The sequence below is a fragment of the Limulus polyphemus genome, unplaced genomic scaffold (assembly GCF_000517525.1).
Source record: "Limulus polyphemus unplaced genomic scaffold, Limulus_polyphemus-2.1.2 Scaffold590, whole genome shotgun sequence".
Taxonomy (NCBI): domain Eukaryota; kingdom Metazoa; phylum Arthropoda; class Merostomata; order Xiphosura; family Limulidae; genus Limulus; species Limulus polyphemus.
In genome coordinates, this window is record NW_013666200.1 from 104311 (window position 1) to 128073 (window position 23763).

Genomic DNA, 23763 nt, shown 5'->3' on the forward strand with positions numbered 1-23763 from the left:
GATAATGCCTTTTTTTATATAATGATATTTAATGTAATGTCAGTAGTAGTAGTAAGTAAGTCTATTTGAAATGGTTTAAAACTTCGAGTGTTAGAAGAAACAATATATTAATCTACAATCTCAAGAGATCACTTACATATTTCCAAAGTTTGTTCTTGTAATGTGCCTGGTACTGTTGTATATTTTCTGCAGTTTACTAGAATTGTAGGGGATTTTGATATAAAATAAGAAATGTCATGGCTCACAAAAATAAAATTCATCGAATAAGGTATTTTCCTTAAGTTTTTGTGAGTGCCGCAATAATAATGAGTACTACGTATCTTAGAAAAAATTCAATATCGTATTTAATTCGCAATTCTTGGCTTATTTATTACAAGAAACACTAAGCAGATTGGAGATCAAATATTCGAACGAAATTTTCGAAATAGAAATCGGACAGATTAGACTTTTCTGTTTTAAAGTTTTCATACCCGTAGTACAATTATCCATTAGTAGGATTAGTAGGATCCATTACTAGAATAACTGAAAATCTGGTAATCTTCAGAAGAACACATACGAAACAAGCTGTTTAGTTTGATGCTGAACTAGTTGCATGACAAATGAAACAAAGATTTAAAAGTGATAAAATAATCTCTTGTTTCTAGGGTTAGTCTTGTCCCACAACTAGATATTTTTCTCATATTATAAGGCTGTGTGGGTTAGCCCTGTGATAGAGCTCCGAATCTTGGAGCTTGAAAGCCGGATTGGAATTTGTGTGATACCACAAAATAGTCCCCACATTTTAAGCAGTGATTGTGTTATAAGAGTGACAGTCAATCCCATAGCATGGATGGTGAGCATTAGGGTACTGCTGACTGGGTGTCTTCCCTATGCTTAGTTATTTAAAATTAATGATGGTACCAGATGTCCTTAGTAACTTTGCCATGAACACAAAACATAAATATATAATATTAGATTACAATTTGAAAAATTGGGAATTATTTTATTAGATTGGGCTAACAAATATTAGATGGGGGTGAAAAATTTTATATTTTTGTAATTGTTTGGTATGTAAACTTAAGATTAGTTCCATGTTTTATTTTCAATGTTATATTTAAAGTTCCTTAAATCAATGAAAGATAATTGATGAAAATATTTAAACTGATTCCTGTTAATTGAAATTTTTGTTGTGCTTTTGAATAAATCTTAAATTCCAAATAACTTTTGTTTTTGCATTTATATCCCCCTGACTGAAAAGACTTGGAGGGGATTTGGTAATAATATTGTCCATCTCTCTGTCCTTCCATATTTAAACATATTTTTTCCCCATAAGATAACTAGAGCTTTAAACAGTAGATTTTAATTAAACTTCATAGGTTACTTTTCTCTGGAGTGGGGAGGAATCCTGTGTGTTTTGGATTTAAAAAGTCAAGTTCACTATTTCAAAAATATTAAAATTTAGGTCTTTGTGTGAAAGAAACATAACTGCAATACACACACACACACATACACAAATGCACACCATATTTATTAACAGGCAAAAATAATAGATAAAGAAACTAATGGGTTGGAGGAATTGGCCATTTTACTGATAATAACATTATATGTGATACAGTCTTTATAAAAAAAAATTTAAAATAATGTAAATCTGTCATATTTTTTTAAATAAATTACCACAAAACTAACTATATTAAGACTATGCAACAATAAAAACAAAACATTTAAATTCTGAAGTGATGTACATCTCTATATTTTATTCTTATTTAAACTGCTACTCCTAACTTTAAAGATCACAGAGTCCTCTTATGATTAAAAAAGTAATTGTGGAATGCTTTAGCACACTTACAATTTATATTTGATAAAATGGATTCTTTAGAGGATGCTGTTTACTAAGTTGAATTTTAAAATGACTTTTTCCTTTTTTATTTCTTTATAATGTTTTTGTTTTTGACTAATGAATATTGTGAGAAAAACCTTTAAAATATAATTTAAATTTTGTTTTAAATTATTTAGTTTTGCTAATTTGTATGAGTAATTTCAAGAAAAATTATTTATCTACCAAAGTAATTAAAATTAATACAGATTTTGAAAAGAAGTAAGAAGTGAATTAGGAAGTACTTAAAAAACAAAAACATTATGTACATTTATCATAAGTTGCTTTTAACAGATTTTTTGAGCTACAGTTTTTGACTTGAGTAGGCTAAGCTAAAAAAGTATTCTAAAAATAATGTAGATTCGTTTCTCAGTTTTGATCCATATTTAGTGTGATAAAGAGAAAAACATGTATTTTATAATTTAAATGAAAAATAAAGGAATGTAACTACTAAACTTGATGTGTTGTAATATTGTAGTATTTTTTTATTGACAGGTACAATTCAAATTCCTGTAAGTAGTGTAAATAGCAAGCACATGGTAGAAAAATGGTAAGTCAAAAATCAATAAACATTAGTTCATTAATAAGAGTCATACTGATTATAATATATTTGTCTTTACTGGCCAAATATGGGTTTCCAGTAAGAATAGTGAATGATGGCACATCAACTAGATTTTATGAGCTAGAAAATAAAGGTGTGTGAATAAAAATAAAAGTATAATCAATTTTATTACAATTTATATAATATCACACATGTGCTATTACCAACCAATATATCTTTCTTCTTCAGCTCTGCCCAAAAAAATATAATCACATTCAATTTTGATCGATTGGCTTTGCTATAATTTTAATACCGTGTACTCAAACTTATAATCTTTGAAAGTAAATAAATGAGTTTTAATTCTTGTAAAAAGAAAAAAACTTTGTGAGGAAAGGTAATTTATATTGGTTACCAAGATGCAGATCTTGGGTAGTGGTATTGGGTCAGATTATTTGGCAGAAGTATATTGGTTACTTGGCCACATTGGTTATGTGCTATTGAATTATAAATGCAGATTCTTTCATTTACTTATGGTCATAAATTGGAATAAAAATATTTAAACGTTTATTCAGGCTAGGTGGTAAATATTTACAGTGAATATGTTTTTGTATGGATTTTATTTTTAATTCTTCTTTAAAAATCTCAAAATATTCAGTTAAGAAAAATGTTATGGTAACTTCTTTCATCTGTTTCAAATACAGATCTTTATTGCTGTGTTAGTTCTCAGTGTTATCAGATGTAGAAGTCAGTACTGTTCATAATCATTATGCCTTATGAGATTATTAATTGAAAGGATGAGTATTTCATTATCTGTTGCATTGTTATATAGTCATTAAAGTTAAGTAAATAATGCAGTGCATATTTTATGGCAAAATAAAACTTTAACCAGTTCTGTGCCTTAATGACTACCACCTTTAAAGTTACACAAGCAAAGTATAATGTGAAGATTCAAAAAGGCACCAAAGATTTAAGATCAAGACGATTCTAGATTTGCATTTACTTATCCTTTAAGGGATTGAATCTATAAAATCTCAAATGTAACTATCTTTTGAATTTCTAAGAATAAAGTTAACAAATATCTAACTCTGCACATTTCAGTGGGGTGGGGGGGTGGGGGGGTGGGAGGAATGTTCATTTTATACCATGTTTGAGTTCAGCCCTGTTGTTATGGTATGAACATGAAGCTGTGTGTGTGTGTGTATGTTGAAAATAATTCTAAGATATTTGAATACATTTTAGATAGATATTGAACAAGGTGGACCTTTATGCACTTTTTTTTATTGTGACTCTATCATTACTGTGGGGGGGAAAAAATTCACACTACCATTTTTTTATAACATGCTGAATAATTTTGTCATGCTGCTCATAATGTTAAACATGAGACATGTCAAAATGCTAGCTGTTATGTGATACTAGATGTGTGATGTTTCCTTTCTTCTCTTATATCTGGATTGTTTAAAAGATTATGAAGCACTCATCTCAGTTAAAAAGAAAAGTCATAATAATAATAATAGGTAGTTGGCAATGAAAAGTTACTGAACTAATTATATTAGAAAGGTAGGGAAATTCTGATATGTGTAGAATATTTTTCCTATATCTTTCAAAGGATTTAGGATCATTATTTTGTTCCAATCAGACTGTTTTAAGAGTGTTGGTCACAGAGGTTTTGGATTAGTGCTTTTGTAGGTAAACATTATATTGAGTTACTCTTAAGTTCCGTATTACTATTTCTACAGATATAGTATTAATTATACATTTACACTTATCCTTTGTTCTGCTGATGAGAAGTTAATTTTAAGTCAATTTTTTTAAATTTAATAGTAATTTAAAGTATTTGCTCTTGAAATTACAGTAGGATAATCAATTTAAAAATATCAGCTTAAGAAATTAAACTCTCGATACTGGTTTATTTTTGTGTTAGGTATCAAGTTATTGCAGAAAAGAATGTAGGTAACAAGGATGTCCCTTCAGTGAGGGTTAAGGCCCGATTTCAAACAATAGACATTTTACCACTATCTATGTATAAAGAGTTTTTACAGGTAGGAAGGATAAATTTTCACTATCTTCTTTTTTACCATTTTGGAACTGTTGAACAGTGTTTCTCAAACTGTGATACATGAGGGTCTCCAGGGGGGTCTGTAAGTCATGCCTCAAAATTTCATAAAATAATTACAAAAAATATGATCTATGGAATAAAAAATGTTTTTCATAAAATTGAATTTATATGAATTAAAACATTTAATTTTGGAATACAGCTTTTCATATACACAGGATTGTTTTTTAAAACAAAAACTTTGACAGGTTAGGGGACACACAAAAAATTTTAAATTAAAAGGAGTCTTAGCGATACTAAAGTTTGAGAACTGCTGGTCTAGAATATTTTTAGAAAATTACTGAGATTAAAGAATTTAACTTTCAGTAATCGTGAATAATATTCATATTAAGTTCAGAGGTGTATCAATTTCAGAAATGTAGAGTTTGATAAGTTATAGATACATTACGTTGCTTGCAGCTGGCAGCAGAGGTAATTAAATATAAATGAGAGTTAGGAAAGCCAACTTATTTTTGTGACCCTTGAATTAAAAGATAATACTTCCAGTGGCTTTTAAAAAATATACAAACAACTGCCTTACTTTTAGCATCACAAAAATCACTCCAAATTGCAGTTAAATAAATACCTTAGTTAATGATGTATAATTAAATAAGATCTTTTTTTTTTAAACTTGTCATATGCAGTAATATATATTTATAAATATATATGTATGTATGTAAGCGTTATTTGTATTATTTAAGTTAGGATCTTTTTTATGTTCTCATATTATTAACCTATAACAATAGCACAATAAAGTATTATCAAAATTTTGACAACTAACATTTAAAGTTATATCAGAGATAATCTGTTTGGGTTACCTTCCAAAATTCAGTCCTCCAGCACTCCTGCATCTCTAAATAAGTGATTTTTTTGTGAAAGAAAGAAACTTTGATATTAATATGATATTTAATATTTGTTACCCATATCAACCAACCCATAAGCAACTTTTACTGAGATGCTCCATAATTTTTTTTTATTACTATGAAAGGCTCAGACTGTTAAGTCTGTACCTAAGGTATAAATCTTTTTATGTTCGTATTTTATAATAAGTAAATAAGAACAGTAACTAAAACTTAATCTAACTTGTATGATAATTTCATTGAAAATAATGTGCTAGAACTGAATTAAATTAATTTAAAATTCATAGATAATGTAATATAGACACATGATACTTCTAAGTATATTTAAATAGCAGTGTTTTGGGAAGTAGTTGTGAAATTTGTGCCAAATCTGTGAAGATTTGGAAAATATTAAGCACAAAGCTACTACTTAAAAGGAGCATATATTTCACTTTATTATCTTCTGAGATGAGGTCATAAAATGAAAACAGTATTTAATAATTTTCACAACTTGTGTTACATAAGTTTCAACCAGAAGTTTTTGAGCTAGCATATGTTTTATAAGGGCAATGAATAAATATTTTTGACTAATTAACACAAAAGCCATTTTTAAGATATTAAGATGCTTTCCATATTTGATAAATAAGGGTTATGAAAGTAGTCATATATTGCTTTCTTTCTTTCACCAAACCTTTTGTGTTTTCAGTAGTTTAACACTGTCTTGTTCTCTTGTAGTACCTGAAACAGGAGTACAGGAGTGTTTGTGAAATGTTAGAACCTGTTATTAGTGTCCGTGTAAAGGTAGGTACAGTATAAGGTGATTTTTAGTCTGCTGTTTGTTTTGCTTACAGGGATATTGTTTTATATTTACTTATATCATACTGTGGCTTATAAAATATAGTTTGTTGCACTTTCTGGGATATATGTTTTATATTTATTAGTATTATAATCTGTGGTTTTAAGTAAGAATCTTAGTCTTCAGTAAACTTGAACTAATTGTTGCTCATTTAGATGAACATCTTTGGTGCGATTAATGATGTAAAAAAATATGTTTATGAAATTAAAATATACTTACGACTTAAATAGATAAAATTTCAGAAAATAAATATAAATATATCCTATATTTCTCATCATAAAAAAAATACTACATTCAAATGTATAAAAGATTATCAATGGTAATATTTTGTTCACTATGAAGAACATTACAAGTTTAGTGTTTTTCTGCTGTAGGAAGAGATAGCTACAACACTGGTCAACATCATGCAGAAGGAAAATATGGCCAAAAATTTCCTCGCCGATGTGGTGATGGATGATATTGGAAAAATTGGTATAAATTAAATTGAAATTTCTCTTGAATAACTTACTATACTTTTACTAGTTATTGCTTACTATTTTTCTATATTTTTGGAATTAGTTATTTCAAATGATAACTATATTTTTCATTATTACATTATAATTTGATTTGTTATAGGAATAAGTTACTGAGTTAACTTGTACTGACTATCAGTGACCTACTAAAGTAGAAATGGTATTTCGTTTGCATTTGTCTGGTAATATAAAATTTAATTAGACCAAATAAAAAATTTCTTATAATATTTTATATGTAATACAAGTCATATTTTTGTTGGAAAGGTGCATCATTTCTGTTGGTGTTTAATTAGAATTATGTGTACAGTTTGCTTTATCAGAAGTTTTAGACACCTACAAACTACTGAGTTGGTCTACTGAGATAATATTCTGTGCAACCAAATCATATCAAGCTTAGGGTGTAATACTGTGCTAGTCTAGAAGAATATTTCCTTAGCCTAACAAGATAAAATTAAATATCATAATTTTGAAGCTTGGGAACATATTCAAGGTATCATAGGTTTGAGATAGCTAATGTGGGACCTTCACTTTAATTTTGGTAAATAATAAATGTGGAGTATTAGGTAAAATATATGAAATAACTGAAATGGATGGTAATAAATCTGGAGTATATATATATATTTATGGTAACTGAAATGGATGGAACTACATGAACTTATACTTTCACATCAGCTTTGTATTTGAGATATCCAAGCTCAACATATCAGTGTTCATCTGTATATTCTATTTGACTTACTTTTAATGTCAACCTATGTATTAGGATCTGTTAATATACATGATTTTTGTGTCTGACTAATATTTGGTCTTCAGCCTAAAAGTGTGATCAAGGTGCATGTGAAAAACTAAGGAACTTTTATCATTTTTCATGATGTACAGTTTGTATATTCAAGCTGTGATAGCTTGGTTTTGGCTCAGTTAGTGAAAATAAATGTTATCAGATGCATATACAAAATTTATGAATAAATATTTAACTTACAGTACAATGGATATAATTACATAAAGCTGGTTTTATAATTTTTAGATGCTTTAACTTTTGCCACCAGTAGTCTGGTTTCACTGGTAATTTGTTTTTCTGTTTTTTATTTGTTCATTAACACTAAAAGCAAAGCATTCAAACATTTACCGAGTTTAAATTTATACTTCCAAAAGAAATTTTAATATTAACTTCTGATCAAAGCAATCTACCTACATAAATCAGAACTACAAATATATACCTAGTAATGAGCATATAGCTAATTAAATATCAAATTCAAACTATATTAGTTAAAGTGTTTAGAGTGTGTTATTCCATCGGTTAGTACCCTAACTGTTAAGGACATTACTTGCACTGTTTTATTTGTGTCCAGCAGAAATATTTAAAAAAAACAAAGTAAAATTAGTTCCAGTATAACTGATTTAAGTAATGCAGGTGTTGTCTTGTTATGATAGGAAGAATGTAATGTAACATAGTTAATATAACATTACTCTTCATTCTCTCATGCTTGGGCTGAGTTATTGTAAAAAGGTTAATGATTTTTGTACTGGTATATGTTCAGTCAATATATTTATATATCAAAATTTGTATTAGATGTTTTAAACATGAGTTTCTCAAAAGACTTGAGTGTAATACCTGTACACTATACATGAGTGTACAATAAGTTGTATAAACATTGTATGTTGATTTATACAACAGTTTTGTTCCAGTAGTAAAAATATGTTTTATTTAGAGTTTTACATTAAAGAAATATGTATTCTCAAAGATATATAGTAAAAAATGTATGTTTATTTATACAGTTTTTTAGTAAAGAAATATTTTATGTTTCATCAAAGGTATATAGTGAAAATATGTTTTATTTATATAGTTTTTTAGGAAATAATTATTTTATGTAATATGAAAGGTTTATAGTAAAAATATATTTTATTTAGAGGTTTGAATTAAAGAAATATTTTATATATTATTAAAGGTGTATATGACAAAAATTAAATTATTTTAACTTAATTAGATGACCAACGTTTGACTTTCCGAGGTAATTCTCTCGCCACAAAGGCTACAGAAGCCTACATGAAACTCTTGGGGGAAAAGGTAAAGTTCAGATGTTTTAGAAAAAATTGTGTGGATATTATATACTGATTGGGTAAACTGTGCTTAATTGTTACAACTCATAAGGTTAACAGTGCAATTGTTACACCTGATAACACAAATAGTACAATTGTTACACCTGATAACACAAATAGTACAATTGTTACACCTGATAACACAAATGGTACAATTGTTACAGTTAACAAGGTAAACAGCACGACTATTTTATACTGATAAAAGTCAAATAAGATGAATGTAAGAGCAGATTAGATATAAGTGAAGTTGAAATGCTTTTAATGTAATCAGTGACAATATAACAGCTGATAAAGTAAAATGTAATGTTGTAATAAAGTTTCCTCAAAATATCAAGTAAGGTAAGTAAATGAATATTGATTAAAATAGAAATTTACTTTATATTGGAGAATAAATGGCATGTTATGATGCTTTTTTTATATTATGGTTGTTCAAATTACAATCTTTTAATCTGTTACATCAAAATAAAACAAATAAATCTTTATTGCAACTTAAAAACAAAATATATTACCACAGTGTTTTGGGCAGGTTACTCTTCTTCAGTTGATAACAGTTGTGTACTTGCATAAAGGTAACCTGACTAAAATGTCATGCTAATAAATCTTGTTTCTAAGTGGTAGTGATATTACACCATGTATTTCATTATTGATAATTTTTACCACAATGCTTTTTCAAGTTTTATCTCGTGTTTCCAATAAATCATTACTGAATTCATGACAGTAATATTTTGTTGATTAAATTTTGCTGACCTTGAAAGCTTTCAAACAGTTTTTAGCAAAAACCAGAGTAATGAATAATTATGTGCAGATAATGGATAAATAAATTAAAAAATGTTACCCTAAAAACAACTACATGTTCATATTCCAGTATCTCCAAGACACACTGCAAGAGTTTGTTCGCATAGTTTTAGAAAGCTCAGACGACTGTGAGGTAATGCAGATATATTTTTTTCTTTACTGTTGTATAGTTTTACTACCCTTTCTTTTTTGTGATTTAATTTTTTTTTATATTTGTTCTAAATATACACATTTCTTCCATGTGGGTCTTCTTTTTTTTTATTCTATATTTAATATTAGAACAATTTTTCACTTGAAATAATTCTCTGATATTGTTGTTCTCCTTATTTTATTTTCATTCTTTTGTAGGTCTTACTTTTTTCTGCACTTGATGTTCTGATTATCTTTTTGTACATTTTCTTTTTTTTTTCATGTGGTTTTGATTTTTATCTCCTTTTGGGGATTATAGATTTATTTGTATTGGAGCTATAATTAATTTCCCATTTTTGTAAATTTTTTTATCACATCATCTTTTATAGGATTTTTTCCATTTAATATTAAATTTTTTTCTTTTCACGGACTATCTTTGTTTTAATTAATTATCTTCTGTGCGCATGAGTCTGTAATTTTTCTAATTTTATTTATAATTAATTGAGTTACATTCGTCTTTTTCTAAGTCTTCATTTTTTTTCCAAATTTGATGTTTAAAGGATCTTGTTCTTTTGGTAGATCCTTTTAGGTTTAGTAAATAAAGCTGTATATAATATGAAATTATAGTTATGTGTAAGTGTGATTTTTACTTGTACTGAAATATGAATCTGTTTACCACACTAGGTGGATCCAAGTAAAGTCTCAAACAATGCAGTTCTTCAGCAGCATCAGTCCAACCTTCTAACATATGTGGAAATGGTGTGGATTAAGATTATTACCTCTGTTCAATACATGCCATAGTAAGTTGTGCCAAGATTTGTAAGCTTATGTTCATAAAATAGTGTTACCAACCTTGATTACATCTATTTTGTGTGCTCAGTATCTTATCCATAAATATATTGATGTAATATTTAACAGTCATAATTGTGGTTAAGTTTTCAGTTAAGTATTTACCAATGCTAGTTGTGGTTAAATTCTATGTTTAGTTTATAGAATATGGTTATGTATACTATGGTTACATAGATTTTGTTAACCATGATTATGTTTATGTTTTCTATTGTTAAGAGGTTTCCATTGATTAAGTTAGATTGTTTGGTATTATGGCATTATGTTTGTTAAACTTGCTTTTCTGTTAGTTTACCTGTGTATTGTTATTAAATGTTTTTATTAGTATGAATTTATCACATTTTAGCCATGCTTTTATTATAGGGAATTAAAATTTTTTTAAAGCTTTTTTCTTCTTCTTCTTGTATTTGTATAATAGCCAGCATGTGTTTTTAAGATTGTCTTTGTGATTACTCAATTTGATTTACTATATTTTGCAGATATTCTATGCTTATACTTGCATTTTTGTGTTTGAGGCTTTGGAACTTTAAACTAGTCTTTCTAGGATTGTAAACCACGTTTTGTGTTTCTGCTATTGGTGATTAACCATAACTTAACCATTTATTGATTATTATGGGTCTAGTATAACAATTTATGAATTGTCACATCTGTTCCTGTATATTGGTTAAACTTGTTTTTCTATGACTATGCTGTATATTGTTAGATATACTATTTATTATAATGTGGTTAAAAAACATGGGTCCTTGTTTTTGACAGTGATCTCAGAGAAGTGTTTGCCGAGTATCGAGAAAGGCTTGCAGCTATGGGAAAAGAAGATGTCAGCGATAATCTGATCAGTGCTTCAGTCTTTCTGAGGTTCCTGTGTCCAGCAATACTGTCACCAAGTCTTTTCAACCTGACTCAAGGTTTATAAGGATATGAATTAATTTTTAAGTAAAAAATATCTGTTAAAATGTTTAGCATGTATGAGGATGTGTAAAATTTTTTTAAGTTACTCCAGAATTTTGTAGTTTTTTTTTTTTGGGTTAGGACCACTGAAGATATAAACCACTACTTTATAAAACATTTCACAGTAATTTTAGGTACCTAAAAATACTTTGTGTAACATGTTGTAACATGTGAAAAAGCAACAATAAGTAATATACTTATTTTGGCTTTACTAACTAAAGCACACTCTTGTGCCATAAATTGGAACAAAAAGCTCAGTTTAGAGGATGAGTTCTTTTATATGTCAAAAGCGTGACTATGTGATAGATATATGGATAAGTATGAACATAAACTTTAAATGTAATACTAACAGGAAATTATTATCTCTGAGAAATCTTAAGAGAAGTGATACTTGTCAACATTTTCTAGGATAATCTTGATTGAATTTTTTGTAGGAGTAATTATAACAAATACTTTCATAGAGAGTTCTTTGATGTAAGTATATTTAAAAATATTTTCACAAACATTCTGTGATTATTTACTCGATCATGACTGATCATGCATATGGGACTTTGGCTTTCAGAATACCCACAGGACAAGGCAGCCCGAAATTTAACCCTCATCACCAAAACCATTCAAACACTAGCAAACTTTACTAAGTAAGTTAACTTTATTTCTGAAATTGATAACTGTAAAAGTTGGAGTTAGAACTCAGGTTAAAAGAAACCCTTTATATTGTTCTGTGCAAAAAAATGAAATTGCTATTTTGTAGTTTATTACACCATAAAAAACCAAAAAGTTATTTGAGACTTACATTAAATTATTATGGCAATTGAAGATGATGTTGAAATAAAATGAAATTCAGTTTAGCTGGTGTAAATTATATCATATTTTTAAACAAATGCCTACATATTACATAAAATAGAAGTTTTTAAATGCCATAAGATTGCTAAAATGAAATTTTAAATGAACAGTATATAAAGATTTATATATACATATACATTTAAATTATAATTTTAATTCAAACAATTTACGTCTAGAACATTAACAAGAATGATATATTTCACTCTAGGTCTAAAGATTACAATAACTGATCTAGAATAACCAGTGATTTATTTTATATGGTTTGGGCATGACAAGGTGGTAGTTCATGAAACTTCATACTGGAAGGTCCGAGGTTTAAGCTACATTATACTACTGAACATGTTATGGGACTCGTAACAATAATAGTCAGTCCTAATATTTGGTTAAGAGAAACCATGTAGGTTACAGGTGCTACTAACTAGTTGCCCTTCTCCATGATTATCAGTTATATATCTCAACCTCTGACACAGATATTTAGTTCTTGTGATGCATAAGGTGCCATTTGGGTCAGAAGTACCAAATGGCTACCAAGTTTTATTGAATGAAAATTATTTTTTCATTTTTAGATTTGGTGGCAAGGAAAGCTTTATGGAATTTATGAATGAGTTTGTAGAAAAGGAATGGAGCACCATGAAAACATTCCTCTGGCAAATTTCGGTAAGCTGAAACATTTTTTTTTTTTTTATTATTATTAGCAGTATAAATATGTTTGTGTATTTTGGGGTGATTTGGCTGTGACTTTGAATTTAGCATTATAAATAGCAATAATTATGGCTTATGATATTTAGAGAAAACTGTATATTTATCCTGCCATTCATATCTATGATATAAAACACAATATATTTAAATGTTGTAAAAAGGTATATTAATGAGGATTCCATTATGGCAACTTGTGCAATAAATTTTAAAAATTAAAACAAGATCAGCATTTAAAATTCACAGTAAAATTTTATGATGATGGTAAAGTTATTGAAACACATAGAGGCTTTTTAATTTCGGCTGTTGGCCAAATAACATTTTACTGTGAATTTTATACATTGATCTTGTTTTTATTTTTATAAAAAAGGTATGTTAATATTTTAATTAAAGGAAACAGTAATAATTACATCTGTACAAATACAAACTTTTTTTTTTTAATAGCTCATACAAAAATGTGCAATTAAATATACATTTGTTAAGCCTAAAGCTGTTAAGGCACATTCTAGGATGTAAACAGTGTGGCACATGAAATTCTGATGATTTTAGCTTGAATAATATAAAACTGTTCAATTTATATGTGCTGTAAATGTATTTACACTGATAAATGTTTATAGATTATACAGGAGCATTAAAAAATTAATGGACTGAAAAATTATACTACAGTTACTACTTTATTTTGTATCAATTGTATAAAGGACTCTACACTTTTATTTTGCAAAATTAAGCATCTTTGATGTGTATGTATATCTGTGACTGATGTAAATAAAATTGCAAAGAAACCCTATTTTATGCATCTCTTTTTACACTTCTTGTGTGTAATGTTATTCCCCACCATCATAAGTATATTATTCAAATATGTCTACACTTTCAACAATTAAGCTATGAATGCTCATATACTCCTTAATTATTATTTCAAAAGTTTTAATTTTTTAGTACTTATGTCATCTGATTCCATTTTAATCTAATGTTAAATAATTTACCATATGATGTCTTGCTACTGATTTCTTATTATAACATAATCATCTTCAGAGGAAAAGTCTCTGATCAAAATCTGTAATAGTTAGAACTTGGTCTCCATTTTCTTGATAAAATTAGTAATTAGGTGAATAGCAAGCTTTGCTACAAACTGTTGAATTGATTTTCTCCGATTTTCATTATATATAAACTTGCATGTTTGTTGGTGAACAATGATAAAACATCAAATTTCCAGACATAATGTAAACAGTATAGAATAAATTCTCCATCTGAACTGAAGACATTTAATGAAGCAGTTTTGTTCCATTAAACATTTTCATAAGAGTAACTTCTTCACAGGCCAAAATAAAGCTTATTCATTTGGTTATCAAATATTTATATGAAGTGATAAATGTAACACTAAGTAGTCTGAACTTTGAGACCAGTCTAACTCTATCTGGATTACTTTCACTTGTTGTGTTGGTAGATGATTCAAAAGGCATTTTATATGGGTTGTTTTAAAAGTATAAATTTCATTTTATTTAAAAAATATACCCTTGTTTCAGTTGAGAATCACTTAAACATATATATAGTAAAATCTTAAAGTATGGGTATAATTTTTGTGTGATTCTTTATATTATTAGAGTCCTCCAACTAAGGACTGCCAGCCTCGAGTAGAGTTTGACGGCTACATTGGTCTAGGAAGAGAGTTGTCTGTTCTTCATTCCCTACTTAAAGACTGTATTTCTAAGATCAACAGAAAGGTCAGGAATTGTTCACTTCTTTATTTTTTACAAATAGATTACTAACTAAAGAGATAAAGATGAAGAATAAATGAATTATCATTATTACAGTGCTGATTCTCTCAGATTTAGTTTCTCTATACCTATATATACCTGTGATGGACTAGTATTCAGGGGGAATTTGAAAACATTCTTATGTGCTTGTGCCACAGGAAACCAGAGTGCATCTCAGGCCCTATATACTTTTAAGTCATAGAAGAGAAATTCACTTAATACATATATATGTGTCAGAAGCTACAGAGTCCTGAGATGAAATGATATGGCCTACCCCATTTTCTAACTGTTTATAAAGACAAGTTTGGGAGCTACAAGGTATATCAAACAATGTAAGATCATTTTACTTATTGCATAGCACATGCTTTTCAGGAGATTGAGGGATATGAAGTAGTGTATTTGCTTATGTTCAAATCTGTACTGTCTATCATTTAGATTAACAAACTTCTTCATTAGATTTAAAAATTAACTGTATCAAAATTTATTATGTTCAGTTCATAGCTTTTCTGTTGGTTTTTTTGAATGCAGTAGCCTTAGATTTCGTGTAATAATGGAAAAGCAGCGTTTACCCTTAAGGCAAAGAACTGTATTAATTCTACCAAATACTTTTATGTTAAGATAAAAAGATATATATACCATAATTTTCAGCTAGATTTCACCATTACTTATATCAATCAAATGTAAACTGTTTTTCACATTCTGATTCTAATATTACAACACATCTGGAATGCAAGTTTTTTAAAAAATCATTGCAAAGATTAACGAAGTAAAAATGCAAAATCATTTTGGCAAAGTTTTATTTGTGAAGAAAACTTGCAACTACTTATATCATTATTGTTATGATGCAGAAATCCATTTGTGTAGCTGTGTAGTGTTGATTTTTGTTTTAGTATTTCTAACAGCTCTTAACTTCAATTAAGTGAACTTTACAAATTTTCCACTGACTTGTTTTACTACTTATCAAATCCTGTGTATTGTTGTTTCAACATTAGAGAAGATGTACCACATAGAACTCCAGAAGAAGAAAAAATAACAACATCTAGTTTGTATACGTCATGTGTGTAATACTGTTCAAATTACAGGATATAGTGTACCACTTAAACATACAGATCTACTTTTCTGACCTTCAAATTAGGATTTTTTGCTTGATTAGTATGTATAGATAATTTCATTTTGAGTTTTTTCTTGTTTTTGTATGTTTTAAAATTATTTTTCCTGTAGCTATACTATGAGCAAGTAGAAGCCCTAGAACAGGTTTTAAATGGAATATGTGCTGCTGCTAGCCAGCCATCCTACTTTCGACAGATGAGTGCTCCTCCATTAAATAATTTCACTCGAAATCAGGTGCATATAATTTCACAGGAAGCTGAGAGATCAAACAACCAAACTCTGCAGTTCACCAAAGTTAACAGCAAGAATTGTGTAGAACTATCTGGTCAGATAAATGGCACTGTATCAACAACATTACAGCAGTTGGTCAGGAGAGAAACCTCTTCACCAGATTCTCTTCATAGATCTTCCACTTTACCAAGGTGAAAACTACTTCTTCAATGTGACAATTTATTTTTGTTTTGCCTCCTATAATTCATATTAGATATTTTATGTGTGTGTGTGTATGCTTGTGGAAGGTGTAAAACAAGGACAACATTAGGATTATACACCATATAATTTGAGACACTGAAACAAGTAAGGACAACCCATTTGTTAGTGAGCACAATAATATTGTTTAGATATGATTTTCACCCTAAGAATCTAAGTGCAGTTGAAAAATGAGAGACGTTGTTTGTGTGGTAATAAGTGGTTTGCATATTGTATGTACAATGGTACCAATGATGTTTGTACATTAAATATTCAGCAAAGACCTTGGAGCTATGGTGAGAAATACGTCATATGATATTCACATTTTATGACAAATTGTCCGATAGGAAATATTCTGCTGATTGCATTATATTGTAATGCATATCAGTCCTCAGTTCTTGTTTTTGTTTTTTTTTGTCACCTTGAGTATGCACTAACTTGGCAGCATATATGCTTATGTCCATTATATACACACACCTGTATTTTCTTACCAAAATTAACTCAACCGAGTTATTCAATATCCTCGATTGCTGCCACATATGTTAACAGTGCTCCAGATAAATGTTTGACACAATGAGTATATTACCTAATAAACTACAATGATGAAAATGAAAACTACACGCTGAAAACGTACATATTTTGGAGTTTCACTGGTTCTTTTTTTTTCATTGTCCAATACCTGACATTTTGATGCTGTTGTGCTATGTTTACTAAACTCTTTCTCTTTTTATCTCAGTATGACTGCCCTGTTTAGGATCATTTGAGGCAATTACAGTGCAAGTTTATTACATTAAGGACTTTGTTGCTTGATTAAAGTAGTATAATTTTCAGTTTAACAGTAACCATTAACTACAGGTAATTGCCAGCTGGTAATTACTATATAATTCATTAATAAGTTTAGGGTGAGAGCTATTTCCCATGCTTTGTGTTTGTTTTACTACTAATAATTGTTTTTTTTATTTTTTTAAACTGGCAAATATGCACATACATATGAATGATATACATTCTGGTGAATACTTTGTATGCTTGGTAATTCAAATTTTTATTTCTAATGCATTTTTTATGTAAACAGATATTGTATTTACATAGATATGTATCTTATCTGGAGCACATTAATATTTTATCTCTAGCTTAATAAATAACAAAGCTCTTGTTTGTATTGAAGGTTTTTTTTTTTTATTAAGCATAAGACTGTGTGTACCTGGCAGTGCACAGTTAAACTTGTTTAACTAGTTGCTGGAAAGTACTTCCTACTTTAACACACGTCTTCAAATATTTAGGTTGTAATATATTTAAGATTTACACAATTCTAAATATAAATGATATATACCTTAGCTAAGCGCATTTAGTTCACAAAATAATGAGGTCTTAATGATGATTATTAATTGCTATATTGTACTGTTCTTAGGAATACGATTCTCACCGGAACCACTAAGAAGTCAGCACAGGATGTTCTTACAGCTGATGGTCATAGTTTAGTAAATGCTGGCCAGGTTCAGCTGTCTTCAACATTGGAGAAAACTGCACCAGGGAATATTAGAATACATTCCAACACTTGCAACAGCTTAAACAGTGTGCTCCCATGTAGGGTCACACAGTCTGTTTATAATGAACCACCAGAAAATGAAATGATGCAAGTAAGCTCTGTTGGTGTTCAATCTGTCAAAAATATCAGTATTAAGCAGGATCCTGCATGCGTGCTGGATGTAAAAAAGGACACTGGTAGATCAATAGTAACCAGAGAAAAGAAGCATGATGATATGATGCTGCTGCCTCCAGATGATGACCTTTCCAATGCTTCAAGTGAATTGGATAATCAAAACATTAAAGGGAGCCAGATGTCAATTAACCAGGTAAGAGATATTATTTCTGATGCTCTCAAAATTTGAGAATCTGGTTACCAAGTGACACATTTGGAGTCTGAAAAATATTTAGATGAATAATTTTAGACTTGCAATGACAGCCTTAGCAAGTACAAAGCTCAAAACAAAAGATTAGTAAAGTCACACAGTTATTAGGTTACATGCTATCAGGAAGTTTAGGGGAATTTGTCCTCAACAGTAAGTTTCTTTAATTAAAGCTCAAGTTAAATGCCTATCTGTTACTTGAAGGGATTAAACATTGCATTTTTGTTCCATTTTTGTAAGAGATAAAAGTAATGAATTCTATCCATTTTAAAATGTCATTTTTAACTCATTAGTGTGAGGCTCAAAGCAGTCACTAATGTTGTTTAAGGCTAACATTATGGGCTTTAGCTTTAAGTTGTGCTTTTGAATGAAGTCAACAGCAGCAGTAAAAAGACAATATCAATACACATAAATATACACCTGTGTGTGTATTTTGTATTGAACTTTACACAAACATAAACATTTTTTCAGTATTAAGTATGCCTATTACTTTTGCTACTGCACTTGAAGAATTGTTAAAATATTTATGTGTAACAGTTTTACATTAGCAGTTAATTAAGCAAACATTAACTTTGCAGCAATTTAGTAGTTTGATTATCTCAAAATGTTTTAAAATTACCCTTATCAACTAATAGAAGATGTTCAGTGGTGTGCACAACCTCTTCAAAAGCATTTGTTATGGGTGTTATTTTAAATTATACAAGTTTGTCACCTCCGCAAGTTGTGAAAAGAGGCTAATTTTAGTTAATACATATTCATTGTATTTCTTATATCTATTTATATTTCAGTACATAATCAGCTAGAACCTCTAGAGAAAAGCATGATGTCAGTTTTTGCCCTTGCTTATACACACTGTAAATGTATGTACTATCTTACAAATTAATTAATGGTGTTCATACAAAACTTATAATTAAAACCAAAAGTATATATACATCCCAAGTTTAGTTCCACTAATATGTACATGTACATTTCATTTCATGACTGTTATGTATGACGATTTGATAGTGCTTCAATTTTGGCATCTGTTTTGACCCATGATGTCATGAAACTAGTGCAACACTACCAAAGCTGTAAACACATAAAACTAGTTTATGAAGTAACTCTGTTACTGACTTGTGTCTATTCCTTTATCATTTACAGTCAATAATTATTTGCTTTGGCCTTGAAGTCATTAGGTAAAGACGTATTATTATGTTTTAAAAATTAAGACAAGGCCAGTTGAAAATAAAGCACTGATATTTTTCCAGCTGTATGCCATGTTTGATACAATAAAATCAAGTAATATTATTAAAACTTTAAACTTATTCTTCACTAATCTGTGAAATTTTCTATTAGTTTTCTACAGTGACTTCATCTGGATATCAGTCCATCACTTATAGCCATTCTAGTTCATCTACTGATCTGATTCACCAAGATAATCTTGCCTACCAACATGTAGCACCACCTCTAGCCTTCAAAAATCCCATGTATCACTTCTCAGAAAGTGACAGTTTGCCACTTGAGACTACTAAGCATAACCAACCAATCAAAATTTTGGATTCTGTGAGCAGTCCCATAAGTAATAGCCAGAGTGATGAAGATCTGTTTATTGTTGGCACACCTTGTGTAGGTATGTTCAACGAGATAATTGTTATTTGGTTAGGTATATTAAAAATATTAGAACTTTCTTGGTTTAATAATGTTGGTTCTGTAATGTAGTTAATTTTTTGGTTGTAGACTATTCTTGGGACTTTATTAATACTATCTTTAGCTTGTGTAATTATATACTGGCTGCCTACTGATTTTACAGTAGTCATCATGTTATTGATATCATTCATTCTTTGATATTTTCACAGAAATAGTAAAAATTGTATCTTTCTAAAAAGTAAAAGAAATGTATTTTCATAAAAATAGAAGGAACGGTGCGAGATAGTGATATATTTTATTTTTAGTTATGGGGTTTCCTTTATCAATTACATAATTTTTTTCTTCTACTATTTAAAATGGATAGATTTTGAATTGCCTTACAAACTCCAGCTCACCTGTCACCTAGTGTATATGAAATATTAAATGAGTAATTTTTATATTAAGAAACCAACACAAGGTTCCCTTATTGTTAAGGTATGGATAATAATTTTAATAAAATTATGTAAAATAAATGCTAATATGTTTGTCATGTGATGTATAATTTCATGGTCTGGCAAGGAAATAAGAGCAACATCTGCTCTGAAAATATGTGAGACTTACAAGTTACTCAATTATTATTTGTGATTATTTACATTATTTTTTAGAAATGTTTAGTATTATTAATGATCCTACTCTTTTATTTAATCTTACTAATTTTCTTCTTCTGTTCACCCCCAATACATTACTATATTATGTGAGTCCTGCCCAGTCGTTAAGTTATGAATTTCTGAAACTTGTATATCTTGTTTTGTCATTAATAAATTAATAGTTTTTTTATTCTCTGGAAGTAACATGGTTATTTGATATTTTACAATGGTGGAAGGTACAGTAGCAAATAAAAATTATCTATTAAAACAAACACCAAGCAAAGTCATGTTATTTATTGCTTACAAAATTGGCACTATTTTTGTTCACATACTACACTTGTGAATTAAAAATTAAAATTTAGTGATATATATATATATGTGTGTAATTTTCTAATAGTAGTTTGTAATGATATACTGTAAATATTTAAAAGATCTGTGTTGGTCTTCTCTAATCATATAATAACATATAGTAGAATTAACCACTCATTAAATCTGTATTGTTTCTACAAAAATTGGTTGTGTAATTATGTTTGATTGGATTTATTATGATGCTAAACTTGAATTTATAATGATACATTAGCCATTTATTTCTACTTTCAGTGATGCAGACATAGAATTACATGTATAATGATGTAATAGATTTGATTATTTAATTTAACATTTGACATCTTGTGGCTCTGTAATAATAAGTTAAGAATTTCATGGTTCTGTAATTTTCAAATAAACTGCTGTTTATTTATGTTATTATATAGTACATATCCTTATTTTTGATATATCTCTATCTATAGTTTGTGGGTGTATATATATTGTCATTGTTTATTGAAACAATAAGCTGCTTTGAATTTATAATGTTGTGAACATATCTAGAAATGTATAATAAAGTTGTTTGATTACTGTAATACCATAATGTACTTGTTGTTTTCGTATTTATGAATAAACTTGTTCATTTCGTACTTATTCGTTTAAATTTTGTATATCTTGCAAGGGTACTGAAGACCTGTAGTAATATAAAACACCTTTATTGGTTTAATAAAGTGATATATAGAAATGTTTCAGTTTGCTATTACTTTTTATAGTGAATTTGTATTGTGGTTTTTAATTGTAAGCTAGTTTCATTATAATATTTTGTCTTTATGTTGATGCTGTTTCATGTTGAAATGAAATTGTACTGTGAAAGAAAGTAAAACTACAACTTCAAAATGGTTGTAGTAAACGAAAAACAATTTTTGTGACCAAAATAGATTTAGTAACATTATTGTATGAATTGCCATTTTGCTAGACTTAATAGTCTAATGGAAAATTATGTATGTTGTTTTTTCCCCTTTGTAATTAAAAACATTTTTCACACAATATCCTGCATTTTTTTGTGATTATAGGAGATGTAGAATTTGTGGGAACTCCATTGCACCTTATTCTTCTCTGATTTCTTCACCAGGTTCAAGTTCTCCAAGAGATTGCAGTAATCCTTTATCGACTTCACCAAACACTATTCCTCAATACCTTGGGTCACAACAAGTGGACTCTTCTAGATCAGCTTTACGTCATTGTTATACATGTCCAAGAGAGGCTAAGTCTTACAGAGCAAAGTTAAACCGGGGGATCTCTGTGGACATCACCAGTACAAGTGAGAGAAAAGTGTAAGTACAGAGTTATAAAGAATAGATTTAAAGTACATTAATTTTATGACAGCCTGTTAATGAGATCAGGGGTCATGTGTTCAATTTTCTCTAAACTCGAAGGTTTTAAGTACAACACTTTCAGAACTAAAAATATTGTTTTCCAAAAGATAAAGTTCATTTCTGGTGCTCTTAAGTAGAATATTGTATTATTCTAGATGTTAGAACTCATACTGTGGTCTTATGCCATTGTAATATTTTTCAATATATTTGTGATTTTAATGTGGACTTAAGGATGAATCTTCTAAGCAACCAGAAAAGAATTTAAATGTCCTACAAATTCTGTTACATACATATTTCTGCTTGTCTGTGAGTCAAATAGATTAAGCAGTGAAAATTGTACCTGTGCATTGATGCTTGAGGTATCAGAATGATTCATTCACTGGTTCACACATAGTGTTTGAAGAGGAAACACCCAGAATTACAATTTTGTATTTTTATTGTCTGTAAACAGGCAATGTTTATATCTCTAAACACATAATGGTCTATTCTACTCTGATTGGTTCATTTATTATGACCCCTACCTTGTATCATGTTGTACCATCTTTTCTCACAATGATTACCTGGGCTTGACATGTCTTAGACCACAAACAAGACAAGATTCTGGAAAATGTTGGCTGTTTAACTGTGGTCTCTTCATCAAAGAGTATGGTCTGTGGTTTGTACATGGATGTTAGGAGGGGATTATGGAGGTGAATACAGTGGTTAAGTATATTCCAAAGATTTTTAATTAGATTGAGTTTTGGTGATTTTGCTGATAAAGGAAGATGATTGAAGTCACTTTCATGATCTTTGAAACAAATTCATTCAATACAAGTGTGGTGGATCGTGGCATCATCATCATGATAGTCCCCTTATAGTCTGTTAGGGTGAAAGCAACCTTTGAATTACATATTTACAAACAAATTCAGGAATAGTCTGGGTTTTAGTTGGTCTTCTAAAGTAATCAATAGATTCAACAACTGCTTCAGAAAGTTCACACAATTATTCCTCCTCTAACAGCTTACATTCTCAAAACAACACAAGCTGACTAAGTGCTTTGTATGGTTTTCTCCACGTTTTTACTGAATTGCCAGTACATAAAAGTATGGAACACAATTTTTCAAACAAATTGTATGTTTCTATTCATTCAGTGTACATAGTTTGTACTAAAGCCATGCTTTCCTGTTTCAGTCCAATATGAGCAGGTTTTATACTGGTTGTTGGGTACCATAGATGCATTTAATAGTATCCTTCACATGTTGAATGATTTGTCATTTGGGATATGGTGTGACGTACAAACCTGTCAAACTGTCTGTTCTACCAGTTGATCACCAGTTTTGGGCAGCCTCATCATGTTAATAGTGAAATATATATTCCTTTTTATTTGCCATCGTTGATAGACTATAAAAACAGAAAATTTGGAACAGCAAAGCAATAGAATTTATTAACAACGTTCTAACCAGATGGGCATTCATTATGTGGCATTTTGGAAGGCTGAGATCAGATTCTCATGCTTGTCCATTATCTCACATACTAACCATGATATACCTACATATGTGCTTTATAGAGCT

At 29.1% G+C, this 23763-nt stretch overlaps 1 protein-coding gene across 1 annotated transcript in view; it reads left to right on the forward strand.

The window, feature by feature from the left end:
• The window catches only part of LOC106459307 (disabled homolog 2-interacting protein-like), a 140503-nt gene that overhangs the window by 103671 nt on the left and 13069 nt on the right, over nucleotides 1-23763 (forward strand). Inside the window, exons 10-24 of the mRNA XM_022385761.1 lie at nucleotides 2348-2402; nucleotides 4315-4432; nucleotides 6060-6125; nucleotides 6555-6651; nucleotides 8675-8754; nucleotides 9652-9714; nucleotides 10395-10510; nucleotides 11313-11461; nucleotides 12067-12142; nucleotides 12914-13004; nucleotides 14645-14764; nucleotides 16019-16329; nucleotides 17784-18228; nucleotides 19618-19891; nucleotides 21970-22171. Of these exons, the coding sequence (XP_022241469.1) occupies nucleotides 2348-2402; nucleotides 4315-4432; nucleotides 6060-6125; nucleotides 6555-6651; nucleotides 8675-8754; nucleotides 9652-9714; nucleotides 10395-10510; nucleotides 11313-11461; nucleotides 12067-12142; nucleotides 12914-13004; nucleotides 14645-14764; nucleotides 16019-16329; nucleotides 17784-18228; nucleotides 19618-19891; nucleotides 21970-22171 (2263 nt within the window). The remainder of the gene's footprint in view (nucleotides 1-2347; nucleotides 2403-4314; nucleotides 4433-6059; nucleotides 6126-6554; nucleotides 6652-8674; nucleotides 8755-9651; nucleotides 9715-10394; nucleotides 10511-11312; nucleotides 11462-12066; nucleotides 12143-12913; nucleotides 13005-14644; nucleotides 14765-16018; nucleotides 16330-17783; nucleotides 18229-19617; nucleotides 19892-21969; nucleotides 22172-23763) is intronic.